At 56.0% G+C, this 13,847-nt stretch overlaps 1 protein-coding gene and 1 pseudogene across 1 annotated transcript in view; both read left to right on the top strand.

The window, feature by feature from the left end:
- Positions 1-7,621, top strand: part of IL22RA1 (interleukin 22 receptor subunit alpha 1) — a 14,880-nt gene extending 7,259 nt beyond the window's left edge. The window contains 3 exon segments of the mRNA XM_023758327.1: positions 300-438; positions 4,512-4,633; positions 5,711-7,621. Coding sequence (XP_023614095.1) covers positions 300-438; positions 4,512-4,633; positions 5,711-6,634 — 1,185 coding nt within the window. The 3' untranslated portion in view covers positions 6,635-7,621.
- Positions 7,622-11,665: 4,044 nt separating this feature from the next.
- LOC102432325 lies at positions 11,666-12,078 on the top strand (annotated as a pseudogene).
- The last annotated feature ends 1,769 nt before the right edge of the window (positions 12,079-13,847 follow it).

The following is a 13,847-nucleotide window of genomic DNA, read 5'->3' as shown; positions in this document are numbered from 1 at the left end:
GAATATGGATGCCAGAAGAGAAATGTATCATCATTATTTTTAAAAGTACTAAATAGTAAAGAAAGGGATATTATACATAGCCCATGGACATGGGCAATAGAGTAGTGAAGACCTGGGGGGTGAGTAGGGGATGGGATTGGAGCCCTGCAGACTGACCGCCCATTTCTGGTTTGGGAGCTGGTGGTGCCCTTGCACCGAGTGCAGTCACCCAGGCAGAGGTGTGAGAGGTGTAGGTGACTGGGCTCCGCGTGGAGGTCAGGGTATAAGAGGAGTCACTCTGGGTTCTCTGACAATTTCAGCACCTTCAAGGCAAGCAGAGAGAATACGAGTTCACTGGCCTGACCCCCGACACAGAGTTCCTTGGGACCATCACAATTGTTGTTCCAATGTACTCCAAAGAGAGTGCCCCCTACACGTGCCGCGTGAGGACACTGCCAGGTAAGTGTGGCTGAAGTGGAGGGAGGTGGGACGCCTGAGTTCAAGCCTTGACTGTGCGCTTTCCTCCCTGTAACCAAGGCGAGGCTGGGCAGTGCTCTCAGAAACTGTGAAGGGTGATTATTAAAGTCAATCTTTGCTTATCCACAAACGCAGTAGCTGATGGGTTATCATAGCACATGTTTAATCTCCACCCTCCAGCCTGGCTCCGGATTTCCTCTCTCTGGCCTGCTTAGGGTGCACCCCGGCAAAGCAACTGCACCTTAATATTAACCCAGGTGACAGACACTGGGAGATTATCTGCAGGGGGGAACAGAGGAGATAAAAAGATCCCTCCATATCTCCCGGGGTCAAATAATAACAAGAGCAATGAGAGCTAGCATCTGTGCGGTGCTAACCAGGGACCAGGCACAACTGAGCGCAACCCTGTCATCACCCTCATCGGACAGATGAGGAGGCAGGGTCAGAGTGGTTCGGTGACGGCCGAGATCACACAGGTGGTGAGGGATGGAACCGGGCCTCATGCTGGAGGCCACGCCCTCCCCGTTGTGCTGCTGCAGAAACAGCTTTGAGTCACTGGCTCGGTGAGCTGGTCCCGCGCTCTCTTCCTCTGGCACCTTGGAACTCGACTCTCTTCATGAGCGGGGTGACGTTTTTTATTGGTGTTTATTTTCACAGGCAGATGGGAATGTAATGCTCAGAGCAGCGAGTTTGGAGGGTGAAAGGGATAGCAGTGGGTTGGATTTGGAGAGCGGACTCCACCTTAGGCATCTGGTTTAGATGGATGAGGTCAGCCGGTGAGTTCTGTCCTAATGAGCAGAGGAGAGGCGGCTGCGTGCGTGGGCCCTCGGGTACAACTGCAGCCGGGAGACTCGTCAGCGGGTCGGTGCCAGTCCTCCGTTTTGTTCGGAAACTCAACTCATCCGTTGCCCCAAGAGCCCACAGGAGACGGCTTTCTCCACCGCAGTGCATTCGTGTCGGGGGAAGACTGCCCGGTGGGACAGCCAGCCCTGGCCACGTGCCTGGGGCAGGCCCGCCCTGGGGACAGGGCCACTCAGGAGACCAGAATAGAATTTGGCAAGAGGAAAACTAGAGAAAGGAAACCAGTGCTACAGGTGCTAAGCTGGGAGCGTATAGATGGCCGGTGACCCTCTCCCCGGCCCAAACTAGACAAATCTCACCCATTCCTGGCCCGCCCCGCCCCACCCTGCTTTTTGACAACCGGCGGACCACTCCTCCCGCATTCTTCCATTGGCTTGTTCTTTCTTAATCTAGCTCAGTGGTTCTCAACCTTCCTAATGCCGCGACCCTTTAATACAGTTCCTCATGTTGTGGTGACCCCCGATTTCATTGTTACAAACTGAACATAATTAAAGCATAGTGATTAATCACAAAAACAATATGTAATTATATATGTGTTTTCCGATGGTCTTAGGCGACCCCTGTGAAAGGGTCGTTCGACCCCCAAAGGGGTCGCGACCCCACAGGTTGAGAACCGCTGAATCTAGCTCATGATGTGATGCCGCTTTTATATAAATCACACTTCTTGTTGGCTATTTCCTGCTGGCATATAGAAGGGACTGAATTCTCGAAAATAAAGTATGTTAATAACAATTCCTACCATTTATTAAATGCCTACTCTATGGCCAAGCACTGTGTTAAATGCTTTACGTACATGATCCCATTTGGTTTGTATAACAATCCTGCAAGGTGGGGAGCCTCATCCCCATTTCACAGAGGAGGGACTCTGGCTCAGAGAGGTTAAGCAACTTGAAGGTGACCACACAGCTGGTCAGCAAGCCTCATTAGGTTCATCTGATCCTGAAGCCTGAGCTCTAACCACCCCTTTGCCATTTTGTTTACAGCTAATCGCCCCCATTGCACACGTATTCCCCTTCCTGCCCTTGACCCTGTCTCCTGGGGCCTGTCTTATCCCCAGAGCCTAGAATCTCCACTGGATCTACCTCTCAGGATATCTGGGACGGTCACAGAGCAACATCCTAGTATCTTGATGCTGGAAAGGACTCTAGGGGTCACCTCACTCCATGCCTAACTTTGACAGATGAGGAAACTGAGGCATCCTGATGTTGGGTCTATGAGGATGAGCTTTGGAGTTACGCATGTCCGTTCTGACTTTCCCACTGAATTGCTGTGTGACCTTGGTCAGGTCGCTTAACCTCTCTGAGACTCAGCTTCATTCGACGTAAGCAGGGCGTGTCCCTGGCTCTCTGTGTCTGATGAGGTGACATAAGTAGAGCACCCACACAGGGCAAGGCACATCTTAAGAATTCAGTAATCACTGGCTGCTGTCATTCATACGTGGTAGAGCAGAGAGGGTTGTGCAACAGAGAGGAGGATGTGTAACAGAGAGGAGGATCAGGGGCCGAGCCAGACATCTAACCCCCCACTCGCGAGCGTTGCTTCTATTATTTCTTCCTGTCTCCTCGTGGGTGAAATGGCACATGGAAAGTTCCCTGTCCCTGTCCTGTCCTGGCACAAGGACAGTGGTTTTCCATGAGGTCTGTCACGTACAGTCGGGTCGTATCTTCTCCCTGGAGCATGCTGGGAGTGTCGTGTGGCAGGGGCAGGGTATGGCCGGAGCTCAGGGCCGGGGGAGGAGCAAGGGGTGGGCTAGATGTCGAGGCTCCGGTCCACAGAGTTCACGGTGATTGCCAAGGTCATGGGCAGCTGGTGCGCAGCAACTCCAGCTGAAGCCACCGGGCGGGGAACAGGAGGGTACTTTGGAGAGTCAAGACCCCTGGATAATACCAATCCCCAGTTTTAAACAAAAAGCTCCAATGACTTCTTCCTCCCCAGCCCCTCACCAGTCCCCCCTGGGTTGGTGACAGGAAGTGTGACATGCCTGGCTGTGCCCATCCCAGAGCCGGGACCACCGGGAGAGGGAGCACACGAAAGCCCTCAGGCGTCTATTTCCTTCCCTTTTAGAACGGGCAGTGCCTCCTGAGCAAGGTGGTCCCCGATACCCAGGCCTTTGCTTGGAAGGGAGGGGAGGACAGCCCCTCCTCTTGTCACTCCCCCCCCCCCCCACACACACACACCCGCCAGGGAGGCAGGCTGTCCTCAGAGCAGGGAGAGAGGGGGAGCCACCCCCAGCCCTGGCTCTGGCGTGGCCCTCCCACAAGATGAGGGGTCCTTAGGTTCAAGGGGACAAGTCCTCCTGGCGCCTGTGACCTCCCTTCTAGGCCACACGCTGAGTACCCTGGACTTCCGAAGTCCCAATGGAAATGCCCCGCCTGTGTCCACTCTGGGCAGATCTCTCGAGTCCTTCCTCCTAAGGCAGTGGTTCTCAACCTTCCTAATGCCTCGACCCTTTAATACAGTTCCTCATGTTGTGGTGACCCCCAACCATAAAATTATTTTCGTTGCTACTTCCTAACTGTCATTTTGCTACTGTTATGAATCATCACGTAAATATCTGATATACAGGATGTATTTTCATTGTTACAAATTGAACATAATTAAAGCATCGTGATTAATCACAAAAACAATAGGTAACTATATATGTGTTTTCCGATGGTCTTAGGCGACCCCTGTGAAAGGGTCGTTCGACCCCCAAAGGGGTCGCGACCCACAGGTTGAGAACCGCTGTCCTAAGGGGAGACACTCCGTGGGCGTGCAGACCCTCGGCCCAGAGGGTGCCCGTAGCTGGCTATTGATTGGGGGCCTGGATGAGCTTGGCCACGTGGGCTGGGGCCACGTGCGAGGCCCTGGCATTGTGAGCTGCAGCCGGTGGGCAGGGGCCTTGGCACAGTTCCCCAAGGAGCCTGAGAACAGAATTCAAACCAGGCCTCCCAGCTTGTTATGAAAAGCACATCTGTCATGGTGGGAGCATAGACCATATTTACAAACAGCGTGAAACAGGATTGACAAATTCTGAATGTTTAGATGGGGTGGGGCGGGGGAGGGAAAGGAGGAGGAGACTCTTTCTTTGTGCTCTTGCCACCCTTCCAGTAGCAGCGGCTCCCAGGCCAGGTCTGAGGAGGGAGGGGAAACCCTCGGATGGACCCACCCTCCCGGGCCTCACTCTCCCTGTTCTGGCCTCTTTGCTCACGCAGACCCGACGTGGACCTACTCCTTCTCCGGGGCCTTCCTGTTCTCCATGGGCTTCCTGGTCGCAGGGCTCTGTTACCTGAGCTACAGATACGTCACCAAGCCGCCGCAGCCTCCCCACTCTCTGGTGAGCACCCCACCTGGCGCAGGAGGGGGAGGTGTGGGAGGACCCCCAGCAGCCGAGGACGTAGGCCCGGGGAGCCCTGGCTCTCCCTGAAGTGCAGGGGTCAGAGCACAAAGCAGAAAGCCAGGCCTCGGTTCTCCCTCCGACATGAAGAGCTTGGCCAGGTGGGCTGGGGCGTCCTAGCCAGGCCAGGCCCCTGGCACTGTGAGAGGCCAGGCTTGGCAGGGGCGCCTGAAGGGTGGGAGTCGGGAAGAGCGGGCTTGGAAGAAAGAACCACGCGGCCTGGAGCATCCACGTCCAGGCAGGCGGAGTGGGACCCGAGAGCAGGCCCCTGCAGGGCCGCAGAGCGGTGGGTGCTGGGGGTCCCCGAGCTCAGCCCTGTCTCAGCGGCAGCCAGTTCCACCCCCTGGGAGCACGGGCCAGATCTTAGCATATTTTTTCAAGAGAAGTCAGAATTGCAGATGATAATGCGAAATCTCTCCATTTGCAAGTAAACCACACACGTCCCATGGCAGCCCCCGTCTGGCCACCAGCACTGCGTCCGCTAAAGGCCCTCCCACAGGCCGCAGCCCAGGCCCGGGGCTCGGTGGGGGGGCTCTCGCCCATCTGAGGGGCTCGAGGACAATGCACTCACTGTCACAGCCCAGATGAGCCATTTCCTATGAAACTCTCCTGGTCTCCCCTGTCCCCCATCCCTTCCCACCTTGCCCCCTACATTGGCCCTTAGAAGCCCCTGAGCAAGAAGCAGTGTGGGCCACCACCTCCAGAGCGTACCCCAAGGCCACCCCAAATCTAAGTCATCTACTTCCTGGACTATCTACCTCCCGGAGAAACCGTAGTGAGAACCTCCCTCTAAGAGAGCCCCCCAGGAGAGGCCTCAGCTCCAGGCCGGCAGCCCTGCCCTTGTGGAGGGGTGGGGGGGGCGGCATTTAGCGGAACCTCGGAGAGGCGAAGGGACCTGTGGGATATGCACTTGAAAAGCCCCCGATGGCCTCTGCCTCCCCACGGAGGACCTCACCCCCAGGCGCCCTCGGGGAGCCGGGAACGGGTCCTCACGGGGCTGTTGTTGTCCCCGAGCAGGACATCCAGCGTGTACTGACCTTCCAGCCTCTGCGGTTCATCCAGGAGCACGTGCTGATCCCTGTCCTGGACCTCAGCGGCCCCAGCAGCCTGGCCCAGCCTGTCCAGTACTCCCAAGTCATGGTCTCTGTGCCCAAGGAGCCCCCGGGAGCCCCCCCGCTGCACAGCCGGTCTGAGATCACCTACCTCGGGCAGCCGGACCTCTCCATCCTGCAGCCCTCCCGGGCGGCGCCTCCCCAGGCAGGCTCCCCGCCGTCCTACACTCCCCAGGCTGCCCCTGAGGTCGGGCCCCCAGCCTACACACCTCAAGTCACCCCCGAGGCTAAAGCCCCATCCTACACTCCGCAGGCCGTCTCTTCCTACGCCCCCCAGGCCGCTCCGGACAGCTGGCCCCCGTCCTATGGGGTGTGCATGGGAGGATCTGGCAAAGACTCCCCTCCGGGGACACCCTCTAGTCCCAGACCCCTCAGGACTGAGGATCAGCTCCGGAAAGAGCCACCAGCCGCCGACCTCTCCCTGCAGGGGTTGGCTTCCGGGGCCACGGAGGAGCCCCAAGAAGCCAAACCCTTCCCCCAGAGCCTGTGCATTGACCCAGACAGAGCACACGACACGACTGTGCTGCACAAGGGGGAGCCAGGGACACCGGGGTACCTGAAGGGCCAGCTGCCCCTCCTCTCCTCTGTCCAGATCGAGGGCCACCCGGGGTCCCTCCCTCTGCACACTCCTTCCCTCCCGTGTTGTCCCATGGACCAGGGTTCACGTCCCGGGGGGCTGCTGGAGTCCCTCGTGTGTCCCAAGGACGATGGTCCCGGGTCCGAGCCTGAGGCCACGAGCGCAGCGCCTGGGGCCTCAGCCCTGGAGCAGCCCGCAGAGCTGGACTCCCTCTTCAGAGGCCTGGCCCTGACCGTGCAGTGGGAGCCCTGAGTGGACGGCAGGACGGCCTGGGGCTTCCCCCTCACCCCCAGCCCAACCTCACATCCGCTGCTGTCACTCCCAACCCACCATGCCGTGCACACAGCCCACCCGCCTCGGTGGGGGCCCTGAGGGAACCAGAGGACGGGAGCAGGAAGACACGATGAGGACATCAGATGGGGAGTGATGGGCACGCATCCTGTGCCAATGAGTGTGTGCCAATGAGTGCGTGTGCAGAGCTCTGCAGGAAGGGCGGGACCGTCAGTGCGGGGAGGTAACTAACACAGGGGGACTTCCAAGGCTGGGGCCCAGCTCCTAATACGCTGGGCACAAGGTTCTCTGGGAGCCTAGTCTCCTCGCTCCGCTCCGGGTCAGTCTCATAATCTAGTTCGACAGAGAGGGAGGTCTGCCTCCTCTGTGACTCCCCAGGTGAGAGAAGGAGCTGGGAAAAGGATGCCTCGTAGCAGGCTGGGCAGAACCAGAACAACCTGCGCTTCTGCCGAGGCGAGAAGCAGCGCCGTGGCCAGACTCCAGGGAGGGGTGCGGCCTGGGGCTCATTCCCAACCAGGGCTGCTGCCTGAAGTCCAGCCTTCCAACTCCACTCCTCAGCTAGAGGCTGCGCCCCCAGGGAAATGCAGGTCCACCGGGGAGGGAGGGCCTTTCCGTGGAGGGAGTTTCAGACCCCATCCTGAGAGCAGGGTTTGGAAGGAAATGGGCCACGTGGTCCCTGAAGGAGACACAGCCAACACCGGCACTGACTTCACGACTTTGGAAACGCAGCCTTGGGTTCAGCCCATCTGGGTGCAAATTCCAGCCTCACCGCTCACCACCCGTATGACTTCAAGCACATGAATCAGCGCTCAGACCCGCAGTTTCCTCCTTTTTGAATGGGTGTGAGAACCCCTACCTCACGGGTAGTGGTGAGGGTGAAACTAAACAACGTCTGTAAAGTGTGTGAGTGTCTGGCTCAGGGTAGTGCCCAATAAATGGTAGCTACTTCCTGTTGTGATTTTTTTTTTAAAACAGACAGCACAGGACCCACTGCCCCAGTTCCGGTTGGCTTCAGACCAGGCATTTTCTCAGATTATCCTGCTTTCCCCGGGATTGCTCCAGGCCAGGCCAGGGAGCTAGTCTGTCTGGTGGAGGAAGCCAGGGATGGAGTCACAGGGCCTCCCGGAAGCAGGGGCCAGGGACCAGTGGAACCTTCTTCCCGAGGTTGTAAGTGGGAGCTGTTTCGGGGGTGTCGGCATGCTCAGGTGGCCCCTTTGCGTGGAGCCCCCAGGCCTGCCCCCTCACCCCCACGTCTGCTCACGTAGGGAAAGGGCCTTGCTCTGTGCTTTCGGGGTGTCGGTACACCCTTTGTGCCATTTGCATCTCAGATGAGAAAACTGAGCCCCCGAGCGGAGAAGGGACTCACCCAGGGGCCCCATTGAGCCCATGACGCGGTCGGAGCTCGAACCTAGTGCTTTTTGTTCTCATCAAGAGAAAGGACTTTGTACACCAGTTTGGATTCTCGGAGGATGAGACACAAGGAGGGGAGGGCCCCAATGGGGTCCCCGTCCCCTTTCTGTCCCAAAGCCGGATCTGAACATCTCTGAGAAACAGGACCACTGTCCTGCTGCATCGGTGTGGCCTTCTGCAGTGTGCCGCGCCAGCACGGCCAAGGGTGAACCTGAGGGGGCGGGGGGCGCGGTGACTGATTGAGAAAAGACAGACAAGAGAATAAAAGCTGGGTCTGGGTGGGACGCTGTCCTCTCTGATGGAGAGCTAGCGACAGCACCACAGGCTACAAGCCGTGTCTTTATTTTATAGCAGATTCCACAAGGCAAAGTAAGGGCGTGGTCAAGATGTTTACAACATTCTCGTGGGTTTCGAATCTACTCAATTTCATGCACCTGAACTCTATCAAGCCCACATGACTCAGCCACGTGGGACCACAGGTTCGGACCATAGGGTCAAGCTTACAACCATGGCCTTTGGCTATAATTGTGCTGGGAGGGCTCTGCCCTCCAAGCTGGGACTTGCACGTGGCTTTGCCATGAGAGGACTGTGCCCTCTCATTAGTCCGAGGCTTGAACCTGTCCAAACACTGTAGCCGCTCTCCACACAGGAGAGAGTACAGTGTCCTCCTTCCCCTGAACCCAGATATGCCCTCCCTCCCCTCCCTGCGACAGGCACCAGGTGGTGTTGTTCTTATCTGTTTGTAATTAATATTTAACATTTCAGGGTTGCCGGGTTTAGGCCCAATAGCTCCATAAGAGAGGGTGGGCCGCCCTCCCAAGCACCCCAGGCCCATTCTCCTCTTAGCAGCCACTAAGTTGGCGTTAATGAATGCCCCCCCTCTCCCCACTCTGCAAACAAGGCTGCTTCCTGTCACTTGGGATGAACTTGGCCAAAGGGTGTCTGTCTTCACCCTGTTAAGTAATGAACAACAGCTTCACAGCTGGACTGCTCTCACCAGGTGAGTGGGACCGGGCAACACAGGAGTTTCTTTATTAAAAGCCATAAACCTCTCTTCCACTTCACAGGGCCACAAGGCTCTCTAAGCTCCTCCGAGTGACACATGTACCAAGGACTCCATGACTCTTGAGGGTGGAGTCTGAGTGCCTGCGGAGGGAGGTGAACGACCGACCGAGTACTGTGACCCTCGTCAGGCTGGACCCCTCCCCGGACAGGCCGCAGGCTGCACCCGGCAGATCTTGGGTGTCCTAGGCAGGCAGCCCAGGCCTGCAGTTACAGCCACAACCACTAGAGGGCAGTGTCCCTGGCCCCGGGAGCAGGGCTGGGACCTGGGCGTTCCTGAGTGACCCAGGCCCTGAACCCAATAGCAGGAATCTCCGAGCTGCCACCTGCCTCCAGGCCCGGCAGAGCCCAGCCCAGGAGGAAAGGAACAGAAGCAGTGGGAGATGAGGAGGAACTCAGGCACGTGGTCCCATGGTTTCAGTGGGCGATGACTCCTTTTGTATTATTGATATTTGCAAAGGAGAAATGTTGCTCAGGGAGGTGACTTGCCCAGGTTGTTTCCTAAACTTGCCTCATCCTGAGAATCCCCTGGGAGCTTAATAAAAATACAACTTACTCAGTCTCCCCCCAACTGCCTCCCCGCACCCCGTTCCCCACACACGCGCACCTTCCTGCTAAATCCATGGCTCCTGGGGAATCCGGGTTTTTAACAAGCGTTTTTAGCGATTCACCTCAGACATGTTGAGGGAATAGTGCCCTTATACCAACAGTCTCCCTGTCCATGGCCTCGAATCACCTCCCTAGAGTCACCCCCATTATACCCCCTGGATGGGGGTAGGGCTACTTGGGTGGTATTTCGGTCTGTGCTGCCTGCAGACCCGCCGCCTCCCAAGCCCTGGACCCCAGGAACATAGAGGGGTTGGTTGCCTGAGTTTTCAGCCACAGAAGAGGGGCTGAGGGGACTGGAGCTCCTCCCAGGTCCCCGGAGACCAGGTCCCTCCGGCCCCTCCCAGTCTGAGTGTCAGCCTGGACCAGGAAGCTGTGGCCAGATGTCAACACCAAGGCTTGTCCCTGTTGCTGTCCCTGCCCTGCCTTCCAGAAAGTGGGAGAGACAAAAACAAGCTGAGGCAGGAACGGACGGACAGATACAGACAACCCAGTCTTGCCTGCTGGAGCCGGCAGGACACAGCTCTGAGGCCCAGCCCCCTGCTCAGCTCCCAAGTTCCCTTCCCACTCTGCAGATGGAGGGGCATGAGGAAGATCCATTTTGACCTGTAAGTGTGAGGAGAACAGTGACCGGGAATAACCTGAAGTGCAGGAATGATCGAGGGAGTGCGGGATAAGGGAGGTCGGGGGGAGAAGCACTGGGCCAGACAGCTCTCCACGTGGCCACAGGAGAGCCGTCAGCTGTCTGGGAAAATGGTGAGGTGGTTCAGGGTGGTTGGTAGGTGAAGTGGGGGTCAAAGGACTGTCCTACATGTCCATAGGCCCAGGGAAGGCAATAGAAGGGAAAAGAAGAAAAGGAAGGGGGAGAAAGAAGGAAATACTTTGAAGAGTATTAGCCTTGAGTCACGTACTATAGCAGACATTTTACACGTTGTAACCTCATACTCATTCTGCAAGATAAGTATTTGTTCATTCATTCATCCATTCATTGTTAAACAAGCAGACACGGAGGGCCCAGCTGTATGCCAGGCACTGTTCTTGGGGTTAAGGATATAGCGAATAAGACAGGCAGGCAAGTTCCCTGTTGTCTTAGATCTTATCTCCAATTTACCCATTAAAAAAACAAAGCCCTTGCCCAGCCAGTGTGGCTTGTGGTTTAGTGTCTACCTATGAACCGGGAGGTCACAGTTCGATTCCCGCTCAGGGCACATGCCCGTGTTTCAGGCTTGATCCCCAGCAGGGGGCATGCAGGAGGCAACCGATCAATGATTCTCTCTCATCAGTGATGTTTCTATCTCTCTCCCTCTCCCTCTCTGAAATCAATAAAAACATATTTGTAAAAACAAAACAAAACACAAAAACACAAGGCCCAGGTCTGTGAGTGAGTACAGGTACCAGAATTGGGATTTAAAAACCAAGATTTGCATGGCTCCAAGTCTAACCTCTGCTCAGCCTCCTGACCTAAGGGTTGGCTGTGTTCACAATAAGGCACATCAGGGCCTGCCTGTGAGGAGGGGTTTGGTCAGCAGACGGGTGGGCAGGAGAAGGCTCTCAGCGGCCCTGGAGTCATGCAGGTGTCGGGGGGCTCTCATTAGCAGACACCTGTCTACTGGGTGCAGGGCCTGTGCTGCTGGCTTCAGGTTTCCTAAATGAATCTTTGCAATCAGATTGCAAGGCAGGAGTCGTTGACCCCACTGCACAGATATGGTTAGCGACTTCCCAGGGCCACACAGCTAGCAAGTGGTGGCTCGCCCACCAGGCTGCCTCGGGAGAAGGGTGGCAGGACCAGACCAAATGCTCGTCGCCAGCTGGATGGGAAGCCCGAGCTCCTCTTTGCTGTGTGTACACCTTCACACCCACCCTCACAGTGAATGTACAGATGTGGGTCTCGGGAAGCCCTTAGGTTGGCTCGATACAAGATGGGAGAGAGCTGCCAAGTGTTCCCCCAAAAGATTCTCTTAACACTGCACCGGGGGGAGGGAGAATGCCTAGGAAGGGGCTTTCGGCCTCGCGTCGCTGCCCCGCTGTCTGGCCCCGCGGACTCACCACTGGCGACCTGCTACTGACCAATCTGCCCGGCACTCGTGTGCACCATGTCTGGTTCCTCCAGCGTCACCGTCACCGCTATGAAGAAAGTGGTTCAACGGCTCCGGCTGGAGGCTGGGCTCAACCATGAGGTTTCCCAGGCAGCTGCCGATTTGAAACAATTCTGTCTGCAGAATGCTCAACGTGACCCCCTGCTGATGGGAGTATCTTCAAGTACCAATCCCTTCAGACCCAGAAAGCTTGTTCCTTTCTGTAGTGAAATGAACTGTGAAGGTGTCTAAACCACGTTTCTTTTCTTTTTCCCCCTCTTTTATTTATTTATTTATTTATTTATTTATTATTTTTTATAATATATGTTTATTGATTTCAGGCAGGAAGGGAGAGGGAGAGAGAGATAGGAACATCCATGATGAGAGAGAATCATGGATCGGCTGCCTCCTGCACATCCCCTACGGGGGATCGAGCCCACAACCGGCATGTGCCCTTGACCGGAATCAAACCCGGGACCCTTCGGTCTGCAGGCAGATGCTCCATCCGCTGAGCCAAACCGGTTAGGGCTAAACCACTTTTCTTGAATCAGTGAATATTCAAAGAGAGCTGAAGCCTGTACAAAAAGCTTATCCTATAACATGTGCCGTACTATACAAACTTCTGCTTTTGTCAGTCCTTAACATCTACCTCTCTGAATTTTCATGAATTTCTATTTCACAACAATGATTATTTTATACTAGAGGCCTGGTGAATGAAATTTGTGCATGGGGGAGAGGGTCCCTTAGCCTGGCCTGCACCCTCTCCAATCCGGGACCACTGGCTCCTAACTGCTCACCTGCCTGCCTGCCTGATCACCCCTAACAGCCTCTGCCTGCCAGCCTGATCGCCCCCTAACTGCTCTCCCCTGCTGGCCTGATCACCCCTTACTGCCTCTGCCTTGGCCCCTGCCACCGTGGCTTTGTCTGGAAGGATGTCCAGAATATGTCTGGTCTAATTAGCATATTACCCTTTTATTAATATAGATACACTGGCAGCAGCATACAAATAAAATAGTATAAAAAGTAAAAAAGAAAAGGAAAGAAATGGGCAGGAAACAGATTTTGGCTGAGAAATCACCTGTGTTCTCTCTCTCTCTCTCTCTCTCTCTCTCTCTCTCTCTCTCTCTTTCTCGCTCCCCCCCCCCCCCAATGAGAGGCCCCAAGGCACCAGAAAGAGTGACAGGCACAGTGTTGCTGGGCCCCTGAGGCCCCAGGACGGGGCCAGGGACAGCCTTCCCCAGACCTGGTCATCCCCTAGACCTGGCTCAGGGGTCCCTCCCCGATCTCCCCTGTTGTAGCTGCCTGTCTCCTTCTAGATGCCTCCACATCATGGTCTTATCTTACTCACATCTGCCTTCTCAGTGGCCACCAGGCCTGGCAAAGGGCAGGTATGACCACTGTGAGGGAAAAGGATTGAGAGGAGGAGGGTGTAGGAAGGTTGGGAGGAAGGGTCCTGAGGAATTTGGACAGTGAAGAAGAGATGGCGTCCCTACTCCCTTCTGCCTGTGCCACATCCCCATACACACATGACTGTGACCACACAGGCGCTGGGTAAGTAGCTGCTGGGGGTGGTAGAGAGACAAGAAGCCACATACCCTGGCTGGCGTGGCTCAGTGGTTGAGCATCAACCTATGAACCAGGAGGTCATGGTTCAATTCCTGTTCAGGGCACATGCCTGGGGTGTGGGCTTGATCCCCAGTACAGGGCGTGCAGGAGGCAGCCGATCAATGATGCTCTCTCATCATTGATGTTTCTGTCTCTCTTTCTCTCTCCCTTCCTCTCTGAAATCAATATATTTAAAAAAAAAAAAAAAGCCACATACTTCCATTTTAGCCAGTGGTAACTCTGAGCACATGCCTTCCACTGTCTTCATGAAGTGTGGGTGCCCACTCACTGTCCCCGTTTTTTAGGAGGGAATTAGATCAGAGGGGCTGGTGTCTTCCCCAAGGCCCCGGTCAGCGGGGGGAGAGTTCAGATCAGAACTCCCGGCAGCTGGGAAACTCCTCTGATCTGCTCTCCAT

Source organism: Myotis lucifugus, unplaced genomic scaffold (assembly GCF_000147115.1).
Source record: "Myotis lucifugus unplaced genomic scaffold, Myoluc2.0 scaffold_128, whole genome shotgun sequence".
NCBI lineage: Eukaryota > Metazoa > Chordata > Mammalia > Chiroptera > Vespertilionidae > Myotis > Myotis lucifugus.
The sequence above is the reverse complement of the archived record's forward strand: the minus strand, read 5'-3'. Positions and strand labels throughout refer to the sequence as shown.